Raw genomic sequence first — 23,079 nt, 5'->3', positions numbered from 1 at the left:
AGGATGAAAACAGCCAGTCCCCCGTTGTCTCCAACTAGTAATAAAAACTATAACAGTAACAATATACAGCAACGGAACTATAATAATAATAATACTAACAATATACAGTAACAGGTTTACTTTATTTGTAACATCTAGCTGGGCAATGTGAACATAAGCTATAATTAAAATTTAAAAGTTACATGTGATACACACATAGGCAAGCACACATCCCAGGTTTACATAGAAAGTACACACATACTTCCCTTTAACAATCATAGAATTGACTAAACAAGAACGTTTTTAATCTAGTTTTAAATGTCGAGACAGTATCAGCTTCCTTAATTGAGATGGGTAATTTGTTCCAAAGAAGAGGTGCTCTATATGAGAACGCCCTACCTCCAGCAGTTTTTTTCTTAACTTTGGGTATTACCAGATAGCCGGCATTTTGAGATCTTAGAGACCTTGCGGGGCAATAGGGTGCAAGGAGACCGGAGAGGTACAGTGGTGCCAATCCATGCAGAGATTTGTAAGTTAGTAGTAGAACTTTGAAATCAGCTCTGGCTTGGATAGGGAGCCAGTGTAAAGAGATAAGAGTCGATGTTATATGATCAAACTTTCTAGTTTTAGTCAATAGTCTAGCAGCAGCATTTTGCACCCGCTGTAAGTTTTTTAGGTAGGTAATTGGGAGGCCAGAGAACAACACATTGCAGTAGTCCAATCGGGACGTAACAAAAGCATGTATTAGTTTTTCAGCATCATCCTTTGAGAGGAATTTTCGTATTTTGGCAATATTACGTAGATGGAAAAATGCTGTTCTGGTGATTTGCTTAATATGGTACTCAAATGAAAGGTCTGGGTCCATTGTGACTCCCAGATTTTTTACCAGCTGGCTTTGAGATACTTTGACGCCGTCTAAGTCTAAGGTTAGATGGGATAAATTATTTCGGTGTTTTTTCGGACCAAAAATTTGAACCTCGGTTTTATCCGAATTAAGAAGAAGGAAATTTGCAGTCATCCAAGTTTTCAACCCGGAAACACAGGTTTCCATAGCATGTGGAAATTCTCCCGGCTTTATAGACATGTATAGCTGAGTATCATCTGCATAGCAGTGAAAATCTACCCCAAAACTTCTAATTATGTTTCCTAAAGGCAACATATAGAGTGAAAATAACAGAGGGCCTAAAACTGAACCCTGTGGTACTCCGTATTTTACAATGGAGCTCCTGGATGAGCAACCATCATAGTGGACATATTGTGATCTATCAGATAGATACGATCTGAACCACTGAAGTGAAGTACCAGAAATCCCAACATAGTTCTCCATACGTTCCAGGAGAATCTCATGATCTACAGTGTCAAAAGCTGCACTTAGGTCTAGAAGAACAAGGACAGAGCTAAAGCCCGCGTCAGAGGCTAATAATAGATCATTGACTACCTTGGCTAATGCAGTTTCAGTGCTGTGGTGAAGACGAAATCCAGACTGGAGAGGTTCATAGAGCTGATTTGAGGAGAGGTGCTCAGTGAGCTGTTTTGCCACAGCTTTTTCCAAAATTTTGGAGAGAGATGGCAAATTTGAAATGGGCCTGTAATTGCTAAGACAACCTGGATCCAGGTTTGGTTTTTTAAGAAGGGGCTTGATAATAGCTTGTTTGAAATCGTCAGGGACTTGTCCAGTTACAAGAGATTCATTAATAATACTAAGCATGGGCGGTCCAATAATATGGAGAAGTTCCCTACAAAGTTTGGCAGGGAGGGGATCGAGAAGGCAGCTAGTGGGTTTCGAGGAATCTATCAGCTTGATGAATGCTTCCATAGAAATAGGGTTAAAGTGAGTGAGAGTCTCAACATGCAGAATGCTGGGTACAGAGGGAAAATCAGTGTTGATGGCCACTCCTCCAGGACTAGTCTGTAGTTTGTCCCTTATTGCATAGATTTTTTGGTCAAAGAAATCTAAGAAATCATTGGGAGAGAGATCTGAACTAACACAGAGTGTACTTTTCTTAGTGAGTTTTGCAACAGTATCAAATAGGAACTTAGTGTTGTGTTTGTTCTTACTAATCAACTTAGAGAAATATTCTGATCTGGACCTGATGAGGACTTGCTTGTACTCTATTTGGCTGTCCTTCCAGGCCAGGCGGAAAACCTCCAATTTAGTGGTACGCCACTTACGCTCTAATTTTCTAGTGGACCTCTTGAGAGTGCGGGTTTCCTCTGAATACCATGGAGCCAGTTTCTTGTCTATTCTTTTCCTTGGTTTGAGTGGAGCAACAGAATCTAGGGATTGCTGAAGAACCAAATTCAGATCCCTTGTTTTAGCATTTAATGATTTATTCGGGACATCAAGTGCTTCTAGTGCAGCGGGTAGAATACTAGCCAGTTCCAGAGCTGTATTTGGGGTTAAGCAGCGGCTAATAGAAATATTCTGGGTGCCTCCAAGGCTCTGGCAGAGATCCATTTTAAAGGTTACCAGGCAGTGGTCTGATAATATAGGATTGTGGGTATGAACAATGACATCACTAATCTTGATTCCCCGCGTGAGAACTAAATCCAATGTATGCGAGTGAAGATGGGTAGGTTTAGAAACCACCTGAGTGAGACCTGTGGAATCCATAAGAGCAGTAAAGGCCTTACTTAGAGGATCTTTTGGGTCATCGACATGAATGTTAAAATCACCCATAATTAAGATATTGTCAGTGTATGTCACAAGATCAGCACTAAAATCAGCAAATTCCTCAAGGAAGAGGGAGTATGGGCCAGGGGGCCGGTATAGAGTAACTATACAAAACGAAGGAGGGGGGGCAACAGTAGTAGAATTAGTCCTTTTTAAAGTAGTTGGTGGTTTCATACAAATTATCTCAAATGATTTAAAGGTATTGACAGATTTTAGGCTGAGGTTGAAGCTAGCTTTATATAACATAGCAACACCACCACCTTTCTTTGAAACACGAGGGATGTGTGAATACGCAAAATCAGGAGGCGAAGCTTCATTCAGGGGGAAATATTCATCAGGTTTTAGCCAGGTTTCGGTGAAACCAATCAGGTCCAGGCTGCAGTCAGACATCAGATCATTAATCAAAACGGCCTTTGTGGATAGAGATCTGATGTTTAGGAGCCCAACATTCCAGTATGGGTTTTTGGCAGCTTTAGACGTAGATAATACTTCTGAAAAGGTGGCACTGTTATCAGGAAACTGAGTTGGAAGAGCAACGGGTGAGCAAGGCTGAATATATATTAAATTGGTATAATTCCTAATAATTGAGGGCCGGAATTTGGAAAAAGGGCGGGGGGCCGACACCGTCTCAATGGGAAAAACAACATCAGCAACCACCCTGGCTACACTACAAGCTGAGCTATCGGGGCCCCAACAGCTCACAGCATGCCTATCAACATACCTATCAGACTCTCTAAGAGACTGTAGCCCGGCTTGTTCTAGTGAGTGTCAGGTCTGCTTTAGAATAGCTTCAATATTCCTAGACAAAAGAAAAGCACCTCTCCAGCTAGGATGGAGCCCGTCACTTTTCAACAAGCCAGGTTTGGCCCAGAAACGAGACCAATTATCTACAAATCCTAAACCCTGTTCTGAGCAAAAGCGAGCCAACCAGCGGTTGAGAGAGACAAGCCTGCTGTAGATCTCGTCAGTCCCCCTAGCAGGTAGTGGGCCAGAGACTATTACTCGATGCCGACTCATCTTTTGAGCAAGGTCACATGCCCGAGCAATATTAACCTTCGTGACCTCTGACTGCCTCAGCCTAACATCATTGGTGCCGACATGAATGACAATATTCTCATACCTATCATCAGTGCGTGCGCCATGTGCCTTAGCTTGGGCATTTGCCTTAGCCCTAGTGCTAGCCAGCACCCTAAGATTAGCTTCTTTGTCGGTAGCTCTGGCCCCAGGTACACAGTAAACTGTCGCTGGTCCCTCCAATCTAATGTTACGAGTGATGGAGTCACCGATCACTAACGTCTGCGGAGTCCCACTCCCACCATGCTGCAAAGGTGAAACCGGTGGGGCTAAACTTGAGTCCTCACTCACGCTAGGACTCCCTGTCTGTGATGTTGCGCCAGTCGCATCTAAAGTTACTAGCATACGTTCTTCCTCAAGCGACTGAACGCGACTCTCTAATAGAGTCAACTTTTCGAACAAAATGACACATGTAGGACAATGTGAGTGGGTGTGAGACATTATAATTAACTTACGTTAATAGTTTATGCCAGCCAAGATAATTCGTCAGAACGTTGAATTGGCTAGTTCAACAGGAACAGTAGCGTCGAGCTCCAAGGAAAAAAGCCGTGCCGAGTAAACGTGTTATTCTCTTTAGGAATGTGTGTATGTGCATGAATGTGCACATCATATGTCATCACATATGATGTGATGACAGCATTGCATTTTGAGAATTGCTGTAAAATTACATCAATTTGATTGAACAAAATCAGCATGTAATAAGCTTACAAATAGAATCTCCACATACTATATTGCCTTATCTGTTTTTCAAAGAGAGAGAGAGACCTGTATACCAAGACCTACAACAATCTGCTAATGAAATATCTACCTACATTTGCCTGAAGATAGAGCATTAGATTTACATGTCATAAGTCTTGAGTATACAGGCTGCTGCCAAAGTCAACACCAGTGCCGCACTTGTTTTTCCCAAATGGTTTTGCAGGACATTGAACATTTTGATGAAATTATCTAACAAACCTGCCTGCCTAGTACTCCTGCCTCTGCCCTGGCTGAGATGGGCCATTTAGAATAATCTTACTTTGTAAATACCAGTGTTATTTTTTATATCAAAATATGCCAGTTGAAATTCCAATCGGCAGAGGTGGGAAGTGTTGCTTATGATTTGTCTTCAGAGCAGTATGTGGAGGCCCTCTCTCTTTCTTAAAGGCCATTCTTGCAGAGCGACCAGGGGGCTTATGGAGAGATGGGTGGTAAAAGGATGTCATTCACTGGCTCAGTCCCATATACGCTTACATAATTACAGAGGGCAGAGTCAACTGGTCTTTTCCTGTGTATTGATATTAGAACCCCTCTGCAAATATTAGCCTGACACGGTGTGATACCTTTCTGGAAAAACAGGGCTGTGATTGACACAGTCTAATTGAATTATGGTGGTTGTAGAGACAGCATCAAGAGATACTGTTCTGAAGGGAGACCTTCATAACTTGTAATATAACTCCATCTCTTTCCCTTCCATTATCTTTCTTAAGTCATCTTTACAGACTGGATCAATCTATCAAATCAAATAAAACATTTCAGGATTGTCAGTTATTGGGTCAACTTCCTAATGATTTTATGGACAATCTTATTTCTGAGCGAACGCTTGTTTGAAATTAGTCATTTAATCAAATACCAGTTCCAACCAATTTGAGGTCACAATTCCTGCAAAAGGATGGTTGATTATAGATAGCCTCTCAAATGTTTTCAGTAAATATCAGTCTAAAACCAACAGAGACTAACTCTAACTGGGGGCAGCAGGGTTAGCTTAGCTGTAGGTTTAGTGCAGTGCGACTTGTCTCTCACATACAGCTTTACCTCGCTAACCAGAACCAGAAATGTTCCCACTGTCCTGCGCCAAGGCGTCCCCCTTCACTGCCATCTATCAGAGGGGCTTAACGAACAGAGGAGGTGATGGGTGAGGAAGGGGGAGGAATATCTGCAGTTCCCAGTGGAACAGGAAGGGCAGGTGAGGGAAGACAAACAAGGAGCAGAGCAGGGCTACTCATGAATCTTTTGCCTCAAGTGAAAAAGTATTCTTTCCATTCCGTCACTCCTGCATATCCTATACAGCCCAGACATGGATGACAGGTACTATTATCCTAAGGTAGCATCAACAGGAATAATATTTTGGCATTGATTCTATATGAAATCTGACAATTCTGTTTCATTGGCCTTCATGTCCACACACCTGTCCTGCCTATGTTAGAGGAATTCATGCAATCTTGGCTGGATTGTTTTGGCCTAAGGATGATGTTCCAGTGTCCAGTTTGGAATGTGTTCTGTTTTTGATCTTTCTGTCTGTTGTAAGAGATCTGTTGCCAAGACATTGAGTCAAATAACATATCTGTCTACATCATGTTTGTTACATTCACATTCTCAGTCATAATCTCAAATTCATGTAAATCACGTCACTGATTCAACCATTTGACTTTTTTTTCATCATACCAACACACATGAACCCTCCGATGTCGCCACCACAACTGTCTATACCCAAACCCTATCCATATCCCCTGTGCTTCCATCAGAGAGTGGGGGCAACGGTCAAATAATGCAACATATCACAGCTAAAAAGATCATGGATACTTACAATTTTTATTTTGTAAAAAAGCAAAGGATGATCATGGAAGGTGGATGCCAGAGGAAAAGAGAGATTTATATAGCATATGAAAGATTACGCTCATATCTTTGTTTGAGTAGCAAGCAGTGAGAGAGAGAGGGGGCCGACTGAGGCAGCTGGCAGTGATTAGCTTATGATTCACTTTAGCTGCACATAGAGGCTGCTTGTAAAAATATGAACAGTATAACTGTTTCCTGAGTTTGTGCTGACAGCAGCTCTCTGGGGAGTGCAGCTCTCCACAGAAACACATGGCTGCACGCTGGGCCTGCGCCAAAGGACGGATTAGCCACGCTCAGAGCGCTAGGCTAGCTTAGCTAGCGATAGCGCATGGCAGTACGCCATGAAATGCAGAAGGAACGTTTCCTCAACTTTGGCCTCCGTGAGACCCACTTGGTGATGCTTGACACATGGATAGGGGCCAAAAAATCTCAGATACATAGTATACATTGCAAAATACTTGACTGTTTCTTCTAAACAATGTGTTGGGGTACGGTACAACTGTACATCTTTCCCCTTTATCTGTTGCTCTACTGTACATAAATACTAGTTAGTCACAACCAGCTTCCAAATGATGGGTGGGACTACTGCTTTCACATTCTACAGTGGAGCACAGTCATCTGAGGGCTCTGTAGCCTGTAGCAACCATCTATCACCACATTCACACAGCACACACTGAAAACCATATGCACCCAAAACAGCAGTATATAGAACAGGTCAACAGTTTGGTAATATGTTGGCATTTCAGAAATGCGGCCTGAAAAGGTAACTAAGTAGCTGTTGAATATGTGGGTAGGAGAACTATATTTTGTCTGGACGGTTGTTTCTTTGAAAGTTTGTCACGTGAGTGAAAGTCACTGCAAATCAGCTTTGTTCAGTTTGGCTGAACAGTCGATATAGTTATTTACTGCATCATTAAATGGTCAAATTTCAACTTAGGATGCGGTGTCTGTGTTATCTGTAATATACAGTACCAGTCAAAAGTTTGGACACATTTTTCCTAATGTTCCTACTTGAATACAACTTCAGTACACCAAGACACTCCATTTTGTTCATTTGGATTGCAGGCCTTGGTAACTATGATTCTAAAGGTTGTGATGGCCATCTGTTAGTTATAACTATGTTTTAAAAATCAGTTCTTGGTTGTTTTTGTTTTCTTTTTCCTCTGAAATGCAATGAGCTCAATACAACATGTGACTCTTTGAAGTTAATAAAGAACTAAGGAAATTTGCCCCACTGAGCCATGGGGTTGGCACACTTGAGGCTCTTTGGAGCTACTCCGTTTGGCATCTTGAAAGATTTGTTTGCCACAGCTGTGTATAATACCACAGACAAAGCGTAATTTATGTTATCAACATCCCAAAAGCCAATGAAGAAGCAATCCATGTATGACTCTGAGCCATTAGGGTATGCTATGTCACAAACATGTCATGCTAATATTCCATCTCTGAGGTGGGAGTGAATGTAAACATAACCTGTCTCTATGCACTGAAGCCACCAGTCCTGAAGGCCCAGATGTGGGAACTTGTTTTCAGGCAAATGCCTGAAACGGTTTGAAACTTTAAATCATAATGTGTGGTAGATTAATGATTTTGTGTGGGGAGCTGATGTTCCCAGTCTGTAAAACTCTTCTGGACCTAACTGCTCAATTGTTGTATGCTGATAATTGGCTTTGTAAGCTCATCTTTATCTTGACAAGGCAGTCCTTGATTAGAGGACTGAGACACAGCATATTTTAACACATCTGATGGAATAAAAAAGACATTATGGAAAGAACACCTTTTCAACAATGCCTGACAGATTAAATGTTTCCCTCTTTGTGTCTTCATCCAGGGTGTCAGGTCCTCTTCTCTCTCTAGGGACCAAGGGCACTCCTACCTCTCCCCTAGATAAGCAGCACAGTTCAGTCTCCCACCAGCATGGTCATCACCACCAGAAAACCTACTCTCACTATCAACACCACCAGTCAGCCAACGAGGGTAAGACCCAAACTACTAATAAGTCTGTCTCAGTTCCCTAACTGGGGTATGTCACTATAACCACGGTGATTGATACAACCAAAAGTTACAGGTAGAAATGTGCGTGTGAAGTGACGCAGTGATCTGCTGGCCTAGAGGATTGAACTGTCCTATTTCAGCTAGATGTCACACGAGACTGCCACAAAGGTGTAACTTATTGCTTTGTCAAAGTATTGTACTAGACTTGATAACACATTACTTTTGTGCAACTCGCTGAACATCCAATGCAACAAACTGTGCCGTCATATCCATTTGAAGTGCAATGAGGAAAACATGTTTCAGAGAAACAGTTGGAAGTCCTTTGACTCAAAGTGTTTAGCGGAGAGATTGGATTCAGAAAGACAGGCAAAACCACAGGCGGAAGCCTATCCTATAAAAAATTTGCCAACAAAATGTGGCCTCATGTAGTCAGCTGTCTTGCCACAAAGGCTGCTTTAGCTGTCACTCCAGACCCCTTTCCTAATGTCTTAAAGACAGCTTTCCCCGTTAAAGATCTACACATGGACATTTCTCAAACCACGCTGTGGTCGCCTTGTTTCGTAATTCTCTTCAGAAAATACTGCTTTCATACTGCCAGGTCTCTATGAATACAAGAATACCCTTACATAATGTGACAATTTAGGACCTGGAATATGTTGCAAAAACAAAAATGACAGTATATTAGTAATACTTTAAAGCAACAGTAAAAACAAGGTACAAACCTTAAAAAATGAATTAAATCATGAACAGATCGTATTACAGTGTACAGTCTTCTATCCCACTCCTCAAAGCAAGACATTTTTATTTCCTCTCCTTTATTGACCTCATCTGCTCTCTTTATAGATTATCAGGGCAGTTTTCAGAGCTGCTTTTATTTCGGCGACTCCTACAGAATGGAGCAGTCTTTAAGTGGTGTCCATGTACCAGGTGATTCTCATGCCTATACTTCTCACCAACACAATGGCTTCCACATGTCCAGCAGCAGTGGCTCTTCTGCAGGTGAGACTAGTTGTTGTACACCTTCAATTACGATTTCTATCATGTTCTGATACTATCCTCCCTTTCATTATCCCTGCGTCAGTGGCACCCCAAAAACATTTCATTGGGGTGGGTGGGGGGCACCAAAATCAAAAGCCGTAACTGAATTTCAGGAATTATGCTGTTGTAGTATATGGGCTACTTGAAAACTATATTGCATACTGATATACTTTGGTGTCTTATTTTACAATGAATGTTACAAATTGTCTGATATGCATAGAAATACTGAGAAATATCTGTGCAAAATGCAATACCCGAGATTAACTTATTTATTCTATTTAGTCCGTAGGCGTAAAGGGAACCAAACCTAGGCTATTCTAAATCATATGTTAGGCTAGTTGTAGTAGATAGGCTGCTTACTTGATTTATCAAATGCAACGTTTTATATGCGCTACTGTGTATATACTTGTGTTACCTGCCATCCACACTTGAAACTGGAGTCCCAATGTTACAGTAATAGCCTACATAAAACCAAAACACACGTTCTCAACCTGTCTATTATCCACTGTCTATTATAGGCTACACTGTCTGTCTTGTCATTCTGAAAGTTGTTAATTGAATAGGCTAAGCATCAACATGTAGGCTAACATCAAGTAGGCCTAAGCCTATAGCCTAGAATTGTACCAGCGATTGTATCAGGGTTGCCATGGCCCGCCCTTGGTACCACTGCCTCGCATCTCAACCTTGTGGTTTCCCACAGGCTGCCATAGCATCTGAGTGTGTGCTGCTGTGTCTCCTCCTAGGCTTCAGCTGCCAGGCTTTGGCCCAGGATCTTCAAGCCTCTGGATGCCAGTTCTCCTCCAACCCAGACGAAAGCATCTTTTTCCAGGTGGGCAGCTTTGAACGCAGCCTGAGCCACATGCCCTCTGTCTACACTGAGACATAAAGTTGCACAGGTCTGGGGCAAGAGCTTCAGTTGTAAAATAACTGGGTACAAAGCCATGAAGCACTCATATTCATTTTTTTTTTTGAAAAAATGGAGACGAGTACACAAATATTTTAGACACCACCAGTCATCCATCATTCCATTAGTTTTTGTCTGAAATTCTGAGGTCTATCAGAAGTAATTTTTCAACATCTTTATGGCTATTTAATTGACCTGATAATCTACTGAGGATGTGCATAGATATCTCACTAATCATTCAAAGTATCAAAATATGACAAACTTCAGCAGCCACCATCATTTTATTCCCTTTCATTAAATGTTCAATCTGCTATAGACTGAAGTGTAGAAAATAATATATATATATATATTTGCTGTGTTTTATCTGCGAAAACATACCTTTTTTGAATTTCTTAAATCATTGTGTTTTTGTTTGGTTTCTCACTCAGACATAAGTGTGGAGAAAGGTGGAAGGTTTGAAAAAAATCTGTGACAGTTAATACTTTACTATGTATATAAACTGTACAGTTTGTTCAAGCAATAATATGACTGTTATTTTCAAGTTAAAAAAAATAAATGATTTTGCAATTGTGTTCCACAAGACTATTGCATGCCCTTGATTTCAGAAGGCAAAAAATGAATGTAATTGTAAATTAAGAATCATTTTTGCATAACAAGTTAAAATACACACAGAAGTATTAAGTGCTCAACATGGCAAGTGGAGTACTAAACCAGAGGATAGGCAGAATCTGCCCTCTGGTGGACATAGCAAGGCCCTTTTAGAGAGTAAGTACACATCCCAATTTCTGCCTTAGCCAACCCCTTCATCTTTTAATGTATGCTTTCTGGTGAAAAGTTGTACATTACATTTTTTTCGAAAGTATTCATTTTGGGATTTCCTCAAAATGCTTGAAGCAATACATGACCACGGACAATTATCAGAGAACTTTTAAAAAGTCGCTTGTGTACATCATGCATTTCTCCTCAAAGTATTAACCACTAGGGGCAATAAAGCAAGAATTTACCATCAAATAGTGAAAAGATAAACACTCCAGAGATTGCAGAGATGACAAATCTATCAGCAATCAACTCCAGAAGAACATAAGTTTATGCATGAGTATTAATATTATGAGTTTAGGTTTGATGTTTAGTTACTCTTTAAGAATCACAGACAAATGGACAATTAAGTCCACATGACATGATAAACGTTGTTACTGGTACAAAATCACAAACAACTACCGACAAATAACAATTGTGTTATTTGTTCTTGCTCTTCCTCTTGAGATAGCTCTGATAATAGAAGTTGCTAAACAGTCCAATGAGGCTCAAACAGTAAGCAAACACGACCATGTTCATGGAGTCAGGAAAATCACACTCTGTGAAAAGGTTGTACCCTGTATGTGTGGTCAGCAACACAAACTGGAGCTGAAAAAACAAAACAAAAATGCTGGTTAACAGTTCTGATTTCTGACACAGTTTACCAGACTTATGCTTCCATTACACCTACTTAGTCACTCACCAGTTGTAATGAGGTCAGATAGCGCTTCCACCACAGGTACTTCTGCATGTGAGGTCCAAGGGCAGCCAGACCATAATAGGAGTACATCACTATGTGGACGAAGGTGTTGAGCAGGCCAATGAAGAATGCTAGGAAGGTACAGTAAAACAAGAACACATTACATTAGAAATGGGTTAGGAATGTATTTTTAGGCATTTTGTTCTGACAGACAACACTTTTCCAGCCTTCTCACTACCAAGTCGTCAGATAAAATCTGTCTTTCTCCATACTCTCACTGAAACAGTAAAGCCAATGATGCAGATGTAAAATGGATAAATTAGTGTTGGGCAAAGATCCAGTCTTACATTGTCCCCCAGCCACATATTTGATTCCAGCCCACCAGTTGAAAATCATGGTACCATGATGATAAACATGGAGGAAGGTCAGCTGGTTGTTCTTTTTCCTCAGAATAAAAAATATCTGATAGTAGAGAAGATGGATTGTGACATCTGGGTTTAATATAGTTAATACCAACTCTGATAAAAAAAAAAATGTAATATGTTTTTAGTTTACCGTATCACTGAGTTCTATGACCTTGGAGAAAAAGAACCACCAGCATACACTAGCCATCTGTAAAGGTCATCTGGAGGTTATCAGTTATGCTAAATACAGTAGAGACTTGTACGTTAATTGTGTTGTTTCCTAGTTACTGTTTATGTCAACACCTTCATAGCTAATGGTGTAATTGTTGGAAGGGGTATTAAATACATATTATTACCCTCATTGCCAGTGGGCTTGTGCTGTAATCAACAGGTTGGCAAAGGTAACTGTAGTTTGCCTGCCATGATGTGACCAGAAACTGAAAAACCCAAAACCCAGGTTAGGTTATAGGAATCTTAAAGAACAATTTTTTTGCTACAGAAAACAAAGGTGCAAGAGGAACAATGGGTGCAATGATGCTGACATACCTCATGGAACATGTAGGCAGATAGGCACACCATTGTGAAGTTGTACACTATGAGCACAAGCTTGAGGTCAACAGGTTCTCTGTGTTTCAACACTCGCGGCCCCACCCAAATCACACCAAGGTAACAAAGGAAGACAACAAGGATAGGGACAGGGGAGTACACAAGCAGCCATGGATCTGTCCTCTTGTCTAGAACACAAACATAAAAATTAATTTCTCCAAATTCACTTGACTAAATGTTAAATTATTGAGTGGTGGTAAATTGTGTAGTCATATGGTTGGATCTTTTAACTTGATTACATAATCTAGAAAGCGTCATGGTAAATAAGTCATTGTAGTAGAATGGGATGCATTTTATCAAGTGTGTGCTAATAGCCTACTGTATGTCATAAAAAAATGTATATACCTCCATTCTCCAGAATCCACTGGTGCATTGAATACATGTTTTGCCATACTGAGGCCATTTGGGTCTGTAAACGAAATGTTAGCTTGTCATTAAATCCCTGTAGACTGCCGATGCACAAGAATTAATCTAGCTCTGGATTTTGACAGCAAGCACGGTACGTATGTAATTTCGTGGCCTACAATTGTTGTACAAAGTTTGTACAAATTGTTGTACAGAGTTTGACGAATTAACATTCGTCTACTACTGGCTTGATTCGACAGCGATGCATTTCCACAACTTCAAAAACAAAACTATTTTTACGACGCTTTTTAACTAATACAATTATGGTTCGAAACTAACAAAACTCACCCGGTACCTTTCCTTTCAAGGAAGTTCACTGGCGCACATGAACACAAATAATTGCAGGCGTACTCCGATTGGTTCACAAAAAAACAGCTTACGTCACACAACTTCATGCTTCTCACCTTGGACTCATGGTTATGGTCCATGCATTTTCCCTCCAAAGTGGATCAATTTCTAACAATTTGTAACATCAACAAACGCAATGTGTCCTCAACATGTTCCGAATGAGAAGTCCTAAGGAATTGAAAATAAAGGGAACATTGTGAAAATCGCCTATAATCTTACCAAAAACGCAATTTTAACTATGTCTGTGACCGTTGAAACCTACGTTGTTGTGCATGTTAGATTTGAATCATGCTGTGTTTATTACTTGAAGCAAAAAAGAAAACAGAAAAACCAAGCCAACAGCCAGATATGAGAGTGTATAATGATCACATCGATTCTCACCATAAACGATAGTGGGGAGAAAAAACTTCAGAGAAATAGCTGATCAACTACTGATAAAATGAACCAATTAGCCTAAATATCTGCATGCAACACTACACTCTCATCTTCATTCACAGAGGACGTCTGTTCAGTTAAGCCCTGAAGCTTCCACACACTGGAGTGCTTTCGAAAATGATCCTTTTGCATGTGCATCTCAGGGTGCTGCAGTCAGGATGTCAGTTGCACATTACCCCGCAGAAGCTTCTGAGTAGCAGTTGGGTTGTCTGAATTGGCACAAACCCCTCATCACACTGTAAAACAAGGTCCATCTGTAGTCCCCCTGCATTCTTGTACTGTACTCATATCAATTCCTTTAGAACATTTATTGCAAGCAATCAGAAATGGGGGGCAGACATGTAAATGAGGGGGCCTAGGCCTGAACCAGCATCTGAGGGAATTGCATGAAATCACCTTATCTTTCTCTGCTTTTGCCACATCTGTTGAGCGGGAGCATAAAACACTGTGGCCTGTTTTCGGAATCCATCGCTTTCTTTGAATTTCTTGAGGAAAACTGCCTTTCAGTTTCCTCTATCTCATCCCTCCATTTCCTCAGGATTCATTTGTGGGGATTTCTCATCCACACAAACTCCCAAATTGTGATATTATACGTGATTGTAAAACTTTAACAGATCAAATAAATATTCCAACTAAGTCATTACTACAAGACATTTAGGACTTTCCCTTCGGATGATTTTTTCAGCATGTCAGAGTAGGATAACTGTACGGGTACATAGCAGTTGCAACTTGTGTGAGGTTAAGTTGCATTACAAAGTTGCAGTGCTATGACAGATGAATGTATTACATGCCAATGCTCTGTAGCCTATCATATTAAAACAGGCCTTTAAGTATTTCAATAAGATGGTAGGGTATGCTTGATGGATGTTTTGATCAAGAACACTGTTACAGTAATGGTTAGGTTTATTGGAGAAGCTCTGTGGATTTTTAGAAAAGGGTAGAGTAGAAATTAGTAGTTTAGGAAAAATAGGGGCTCCCTTATTAATTGGTTGAATTACATTTGAATTGTATCAATAAAACAATCACATTTGGTTTAAAATGTATTTTACAAATGGTTTGTAATGTTAATGACATTTGTTAAATCTTATAAAAAGTCATTTATTTTATTTTCAAGATGTAACATAATACAATGCAATATGTAAATAAAGTATACACATATGCTAAAATACATACAATTTGTCCAAATCGGACGTAAAATCCTTGTCAGGACTAACTCATTAGCAGTTCTGTTGGTTTACAACTAAATTGGAATAAAGCCAGTACTGCAAGGCGGAGGAGAAGCTTGTAATGATGTGTGCTTGAGAGTAAGTTAAGCAGGCTTGTCATGATTCTTGTTTCGCTGTCCTGAAGAACACCGAGTCCAACCTTTCGAGTTTTGATGTCTTCCGAGTTTTGATGTCTTCACACTGGAGGCTTTCCTCTTCTTCCCATCCTGATTTACACAGCCACAGACAAGGGGTTTAGCAGTAAATATCAGACTGCCACAGTACAACTTTCAGTCAATGTACAATAGGGATAAAAAGGGCATTGTTCTTGAAATCGTGATTGCTCACCTTCTCGATGTGTCCCTCTTTAACCTCCATAGCATCATAGAGCTTCATAATCTAAAGTACACAGGATACCTTAGTATTAAGGAATCTTACTTATTTAAAACATTATTTAAGTGTGTACAAGCTGGGTACTGTCATAGGCACACCTTCTTGACTGCTGTGGACACAGCAGCCTCTTGCAGGGCCAGTCTGGTGATCCAACGTGTGGTATCAGACATTGCCTCCTTTCCATCTCCATTTTTCTCCAAACACACATTGTACACTATATATGTCTGGTGGATGTGGGTGAATATATGGACCACCTGCCGACATAAAAGTCCATTACTACCAGCAACTGAAACTGGCACCCCCACCCTGCTTAGGGCCAGTCCCTCCTGCACATACCTCTCCCACATACTGCAGATTTTCTTTGTTCAGATGGATTCCAAGCAGCCTTCCCATCTCGGCACACAGTGCCCCCTTCTGTTTCATTTGAGAGTTTTTCCCCCCATCCAGGAGGAGGCTGGGGAACTCCCACATCCCAGCCAACAAGCCTAGCAACATGTACAGTCCTTCTTAACTCAATGTGTATGAAAAGCATAGTAAAAACAAGCAACTATGGGGGAGAAGATCACTGACATGCTTTGAACCACAAAACCACAGAAGGAAAATTATGTTGATGAATACCTTTGCCTGGCCTCTGAGTTAGCAAGTAATAGTTCTTTCCATCCTCTCCTGGCCGTGCAACCACACAGGTAAGGGTGTTCTCCACTCGCAGAGCCTTCTTCACTGGCTTTTTGGGGAAGTTCCGAACTCCCAGCTCATCATCCCAGGGTTCCGAGGGGCACAGGTTACATGTTCCTGATGTCACTGGAAGGAAGTCGAAGTCATGATTTAACTGCAAAGCACAAAGTATCTTAGTGGACTCGCAGAGTAAATAAGCTAGCACAGCTTTACAAATCTAGCCTGAAAGAACATAAACTTACTGCAGTCTTCTATGTCGCTCAGCAATGTAGGTACCATGTTGAAATTCCCCAATAGCCTCTTGGAGTTCTCTTCCTGTTTGACGTGAACCTTACAAAAACAATGAAGCATACAAACATTAAGCAAACAAAACACAATTGCCACAAATAAGAGGCCTGGAGAACATTCATCTTCTCTAATAATGCCAGGAATCTCTGTGTGTATGCATCTGTCCCCATATTAGATTTTAGGGCAGAGAGATTCCATTTTGACAGGTTGACCTAGCCTACTGTCAAAGTTCGTCAGGCCACTGAGATAGGACAGGGCACCCACGGCAAGCTTGGGAAGTTGAGTGTGTATTAGTTTTTTTTTTTTGGGGGGGGGGGGGGGGGGGCACCATCGTAAAGTTTTTTGAGCAATTAAATACATCTTGTTTTGCCTGTTTTGTGATATACATGCCTAAAAAGGTGCTTAATACTTATATAGGCCTACTGAAATAATATCGGCATTATAATTATAATAACTATGATGAATTTTCAGTTGGCAATTCTTTGGTGCCCCCTCAGGACTTGGTGCCCTACGCACAGCGCGTAGTGCGCGTTATGGGAGCGGCGGCACTCACACTATCTGTTTGTATTTATCGTAAGTCATGTTTTTTGTACGTGCAATCCAGCAAACTTCACAGGGTTTGCTCCAATTCTTCTGAAACTTGGTGTGCATGCCTCATTTTTCATGAGGAACAAAAAAGCCTCAGGGACCCATAAGGTCCACCATGATGGATTTTCCTGTACAGCCATAAATTGGGAAGACCTTCAAAATAGATCTCCAACAAAAAAGGTCAAATTGACTTGAAATTTTGTACAGATATCTATCATTGACATATTTAAAAATGTTACTTAAGACAGTTGAATCAAATACAAAATGGCTGAAAGGGGTGTATTTATGTCAATGTCCACATTGCCTCAATAAGTTTGTCACTAAATCTAATGTCATTTTGAATGATGGTTTTTCAAACCTAATAGGCTTTAAGATGACACCACCCTGAAGTACCCTGCAAACTTTCACCTTGATATGTGAAAACTGAATTACAGCTGTTTGAGCTTGGACCAAATCTGACAATGCTCGCCATTGGAGAAACATCTTATTTTATTATCGAGTTGATGACTGAACATGAAAGAGTCCAGATCTGGCAATGGCTCAATTGGATGAGATGTTGTGCTGGTGAAGGGTTGTAGGTTCAAAACCAGTCAAAGGCAAAACTTATTTTGTTTATTTTTTTTACAGATCGGTTTCTAGTCTTCCGGTCAATCCTCCGGTTGTAAAAAATAGCAATGAGTGTTTATTTGAGCCCATAACAACACTCCAATCATCTGTTTAGCGAGACTGTGTAAACCACTGCAAAACAAGCCAGGTTTACAACAGTAGCTTGCTACTTGGAGTCTACGCATGGTAGTGTCAGATTCACAACCGAATTAGCTCAAATGAAGTATACTGATTGTTCAGCCTGTTGCGCAAATTTATTTCAGGAACCTAAGACAAATCGCAACTGATGCTAGGCATGATTTGGAATTCCCTAACATGGCAAGTTTTGGCACCCAAAGCAACCTTTTTAAAGCACTACGAGTAAGCTATTCTTTACAGCAGCAACCCAGTCATCCCGTTTTTATGTCCCATATATAAATTGGACAAAATTACAGCTGTTTGAACTTTAAACAAATCTGAAAATGGGTGCCATTGGAAAAAAGTCTGAGATAAAAACTGAATGATCCGAAGTCCAAGTCTGTGAATGGTTTAGTAGGGTGAGACGCAGTGCTGATATGTGAAGGGTAGTGGGTTTGAACCCAGTTAGAAGTACAAACTTCCCAATTCCCGCTGTCTACAATTAATAGACAAGGCGCAGGCATACTGCCGAATTGAGAGCTGTGTAACTATCTATGTCAATTTTACAACATTTTGCAATTTTCAAGGAGGAATCTACCATTGCAGCTACATTTTGATTTATTTTTCACAATGTTATCAACTTGATGGCCTGTCTCAAGTTTCATCCTTCTGCCATCTGAGTCGCAGTTTCCCATTTATTTCTTCAGTTTTGTGCGTATTCATATTAATAGCGTATTAATATCAAATAATATGGTGTTTTTATCACCCTGAAGCCAAATTCGCAAACGGCCTGTGGAAAACTTCTAACAGCTGCCGAAACGTTTCCTGCAGAGCCCAAGACGATAGTGGTGCTTCGTGGCACTTTTTGGCCTGAGTGGCTGGTCCAATTTGATAACATGGGCGCCCAAAGGAGAAAAAACACGCTTCCAGGCGGTTCGCAGCTAATCACGGCTACACAATCATTTGCATGAACTTACCAAAATATTGCCAATTTGTTTAACATATGAGACATTTATTTTATGACGTGCATAAGTGACTATGGATGATGTGGAGGTTGAAGTACTTCAGAGATGACTTCACAGGCACTGCACGTATATCTATAATTCCAGAAATCTGTGTGTGCCACCAATTTTATCACAGGTACTGTATTTCTGTGTTTCACAGGCATCTTAATCACTGACTGCATCACAGGCACTGTACACTAGTATTATGAAAATCGAGTTTCTTAATTTTAATGGGCAACAGTGTTAGAGAACTGAGCTTCACCTTTAAGTAGGAGTGGCAGTGAAACTGTATGGGACACTGGTCACAAAGAGGTCCTCTAGGCGTGCACAACCGTGCGCCCAACTCCATCATGGACTGGTTAAAATCTCCCGGTCTCTCAGGGTCCACAAGTGTATTGGCTATAGTCCTAGAAATGGCACAATGTCATGGCTATTTATTGGAAACTACCATATACCGTCAATGCTGTATTAAAGACTTGTGTTGAAGATGATTTCAAATTGGACAGCTATTTAATCACTTACAGTAAGCATGACGCATATATAGAAAGAGAGGGAATTATCACCATAGTGATTCTTGCACAGCTGTGCTTGTAGTATAAGCCCCAATGGCTCGTACCCGACACAGTACACGAATCACATTCCCATCAACGACTCCAGTCACCTGCGCAACAGAAGTCAGGAGCGTTGAGTTACATCTCAAGTTGACAGATTTAAAGACAATCAAGGTAGGATCTGCTATCAAGTTCTCTGGGAAACCCATGTGATTTGAATTATGTATTTTCTTTATAATTTTTTACCTGGCCCAATGCAATGGAGCCAACAGCCCCAGCAGTGTAGCGTCCTACTCCCGGGAGTAGCTTCTGTAAATTCTCCACAGTCTTTGGCATCTCTCCACTCAACTGTGACACTACCTACGTGGCAGTACAATATACAACACAGCACAAAAAGCAAATCACACTCCCCATGTGGAAAGACCAAATAAACAAACAAATATTTTGTATTTACTGTATCAGCCATGCAACCTACAGCAAGCAACAATTATTCTTCAGTTTTACATAATATGGACAGACCTTCTGAGCACCTTCATGAAGTCTCTTTCCACGGGAATAGTACCCAAGTCCTGCCCACATTTGATTCACTTCCTATACACAGAAATAGAACAATAAATTAAAGTGGTGCAATCCATGGGTATTAGCTTTATATAAATGTATGTTTATAAATGAAAAGGGATGCAATTCCTACATGGTTCATGGAATTAAATACCCTCAAATTAAGCCAATTGCTTCAACCTTAGTCTTATTTTATCTAAAATCCAGTGTACTGGACTGGAGTATGAAACCAAAACAACTGCAGGTATACTGTCGCCCACTTTTCTGTAATCACCTCCAGAGATGCAGCTGCAAGATCCTGCACTGTGGGCCACCTCTGTTGACAACAGACATGAGATGGTCAATAACCATATATTTAAATCTATTTAAATACAAACATTTCAACTAATATTTTTGTGTGAATAAAGTGAAATACATTAAATAAGAATACCCATAGCCTCATAAGACTCAGAAGAAGAAAAAACTTAAGGACAAGATTGGACTCCCTTGTGGATAGTTATAAACATATTTTGCCAGTTGATTCCTGCAATGCACTGACTAACTGGTCCTTCTACAGTACAACTGGCAACAGCAAGGCCTCCCTGGTTGAAATAGTTTAGATCCTCCCCTGGTTTGGGTTTGTCAAAAAAAACATGTAAATTAACTAACAAGGGTCGGGTTTCCCAGATTCGTTAAGAAGCTCTTAACGCTAAGAGCGTCTTAAGAACGTTGTAAGAGCACTTTAGAATGCTCTTAGAATGTTCTTAAGAAGCTCTCAGCGTTAAGAGCTTTTTAACGAATCTGGGAAACCCGGCCAAGAACTGCATGACTATTCCTGAGGTTGATCACATTTGTGAGATCATTAGAAAGCCCGGAACAATTTACAAAAAGGTAAGTAGGGTACCATTAGTACGGTTGCAAAGTCACTAAACCCAAACCCAAAGTCAGGGACAGGGAACATACCTTCATCCACTTATTGTAGTAGTCAATCACAGTGGCAACTTGGGTCTGCTGCAACATGATTTCTGACACCCAAACTGGAGAAAATATATGCAGATTTAAAAGATAACTCATAAGTCGCTATTTAGGCTAAAGGTGGTAGAAATTACATATTACCTGCGTATGTTCTTGTGTTAATGTCTTTTTCCTTACATGCCTATACAGGTGAAATAAAACCACTTAAATTACATAGGCTGCATATAGTACTAGTACTACCAACCTTTAAATGTGATGATAAATTATCAGCCTGCATTCATCTCTAATGTGAGCTGTATTTCATTTCATCACAGTAGCCTGTGCCTGTCAAAGGGTTAGCTAGTTTGAGGCAATGTTCGGGTTTCTCTTTACCACTGTTCTCCAGGGCAGCTCCCTCTTATTCTGGTCATACCAATCCAATAGATGTGTCCTGAAGAGCCCAATCTCACCTTGATCATGGAAATGGTGGCACGTGGAGGATGAAGTGGCCTCTGAAAACTCTAATTAAGGCATTAATGTGTGTGTACACAAGGATTATTGGGATATTAGGATGCCGGTGTTATCCCCCAACTGGTTTTCAGACTAACTGGTTTCAGATGTCGGAAAGTCAAGTTTACACGCCTACTGCCCTCCTCTCATTATCATATTGGGAAGAATAAAAAAGGAAATAAATGAATGTATACATTAATAAATAAATACATTTTACATTATAAGTCAACTATTGATTTACAATTCTGCATTAATTAATAGATTTATTTCTGTATAAATGCATGGATGTTCACATTTATTTATTTTTCATTTCTAAACATGGCCGATGTGGTCCTCCATAGGTGAACACACAGCTGGCATGCCTACGGAAACCAGTTGGGGATACCACCGGTCAAACCGGAGCAGCGGTGTTTATCACCGCTGGGCTCAAGTCGCACCCATTCGCCGAGACTCACGCATTTCAACCATTTCACACACTCTCACGCAACACATTGTATTTCTCACACTAAGAAGTAGTTTAAGGGATAACATTCCCGCTGTCTACAATTAATAGACAAGGCGCAGGCATACTGCCGAATTGAGAAACATCAGCAGCAGCAGGTTTACATTTACCCAAACTTCGACAAGTATAGTTATCTCACGCAAAACTTCTGATAAAATTGGAGAGCCCTGTATCAATCAAACCAAATCTATTTGTATTGCCCTTTTTACACGCAAGCACGTCACAGAGGGCTTCACATACGCCCATCAACCAACCTAAACCCTCAAGGAAGACAAGGAAAAACTCCCAACAGGAGAAAAAATTGAAGAAACCTTGGGAGGACCAATTCAGATGGATCCCCTTCTCCAGAGACGGTTGCTGTTTTGCATGATGATTTTGGATTCATTTTTACTGTCTCTCTACGCATGACTTCAAGACCAAACTGCAAAATACAAGTTCTCTGAAAAGCTTACCTTCTTTTGCAATTGATGGTTTCGACCTCTTTAGTGGTGATTTCGATGATTCCATAATGTCAAGTGCAACACTATCAGTTTTTTGTACTTCTAAACGTAGCCTCCTCCTCATGACTGCAAATACTCGGTTATTCTTTGGAAGCGAGGCTACAGCAAAAACTAACTCGTTTGATGTCCTTGACAGCAAATGGTTAGCACTGAAAATCCCGCACTTTTGTTTTATACATCACTAACTAAGTCAATCAATTTGTCCCAAACTCTGCCGTTGTCTGGTGTATTTTCATCCGCAGCATGCACATTCTTCCCGCCACATATTGACAGAAAGTGCGTTCTTCTTCGTCTGTCGATTTAAAGACAAATTGCAACCAACGTTTAGGTGCATCACCGCCACCTACTGCCGGTTGTATTCAACAGATACATTGAAAATGAATGTTCAATGGATCTGGCCTACACTATACAAAACGAATAACAAAATTATAATAAAACAAACATCTATATCATTACTTTTTAAATAAAGACAGTTTGGGTTTTCAGTTAAACTGCTTCTCTTTTACAAGCGTTGATTGGGTTACCGCATTTGTTCTGGGATTATCAATCTAAATGAATGCACTGACAAAGTAAATTGTTAAAACTCAAATTTTTTATTTTTCTGAGGCACAGCAGATATAAAAGAGTCTAGCGACCTCAATGGCATATAATACATACATTTGCCCCCTGGTATTGTGACCTCTGCATTGGTGAGGCA

The 23,079-nt window shown here is 40.5% G+C and overlaps 3 protein-coding genes across 4 annotated transcripts in view; 1 reads left to right on the top strand and 2 right to left on the bottom strand.

The window, feature by feature from the left end:
• The window catches only part of LOC124487447 (zinc finger protein GLIS1), a 64,573-nt gene extending 53,268 nt beyond the window's left edge, over window positions 1–11,305 (top strand). The window contains exons 9-11 of the mRNA XM_047049799.1: window positions 8,154–8,299; window positions 9,161–9,316; window positions 10,099–11,305. Coding sequence (XP_046905755.1) covers window positions 8,154–8,299; window positions 9,161–9,316; window positions 10,099–10,241 — 445 coding nt within the window. The 3' untranslated portion in view covers window positions 10,242–11,305. The remainder of the gene's footprint in view (window positions 1–8,153; window positions 8,300–9,160; window positions 9,317–10,098) is intronic.
• elovl8b (ELOVL fatty acid elongase 8b) lies at window positions 11,042–13,542 on the bottom strand. The gene is made up of 8 exons (XM_047049801.1): window positions 13,458–13,542; window positions 13,110–13,173; window positions 12,705–12,892; window positions 12,515–12,595; window positions 12,310–12,366; window positions 12,102–12,216; window positions 11,758–11,885; window positions 11,042–11,663 (listed from the first exon to the last, which is right to left on the bottom strand). The coding sequence occupies exons 2-8, from the start codon at window positions 13,165–13,167 to the stop codon at window positions 11,496–11,498; spliced, it is 795 nt and encodes a 264-aa protein (XP_046905757.1). The 5' UTR covers window positions 13,168–13,173; window positions 13,458–13,542; the 3' UTR covers window positions 11,042–11,495.
• A 1,335-nt stretch (window positions 13,543–14,877) lies between these two features.
• Window positions 14,878–22,670, bottom strand: mutyh (mutY DNA glycosylase). 2 transcript variants are annotated; one of them, XM_047049903.1, is made up of 15 exons: window positions 22,335–22,670; window positions 21,264–21,391; window positions 21,033–21,072; window positions 20,880–20,953; window positions 20,212–20,253; window positions 19,899–19,970; window positions 19,626–19,739; window positions 19,392–19,489; window positions 19,091–19,235; window positions 16,468–16,555; window positions 16,169–16,351; window positions 15,887–16,035; window positions 15,649–15,804; window positions 15,506–15,556; window positions 14,878–15,384 (listed from the first exon to the last, which is right to left on the bottom strand). In XM_047049903.1, exons 1-15 carry the CDS (start codon window positions 22,444–22,446, stop codon window positions 15,262–15,264), a joined length of 1,575 nt encoding a protein of 524 aa, XP_046905859.1. In that variant the 5' UTR covers window positions 22,447–22,670; the 3' UTR covers window positions 14,878–15,261. The 2 variants fall into 2 exon arrangements, with proteins under 2 accessions (XP_046905859.1, XP_046905860.1); XM_047049904.1 differs by having other exon boundaries at window positions 14,879–15,384; window positions 21,341–21,391.
• Between the last annotated feature and the right edge of the window lie 409 nt (window positions 22,671–23,079).

Source organism: Hypomesus transpacificus, chromosome 26, assembly GCF_021917145.1.
Source record: "Hypomesus transpacificus isolate Combined female chromosome 26, fHypTra1, whole genome shotgun sequence".
In the NCBI taxonomy this organism is placed as follows: Eukaryota; Metazoa; Chordata; class Actinopteri; order Osmeriformes; family Osmeridae; genus Hypomesus; species Hypomesus transpacificus.
The sequence above is the reverse complement of the archived record's forward strand: the minus strand, read 5'-3'. Positions and strand labels throughout refer to the sequence as shown.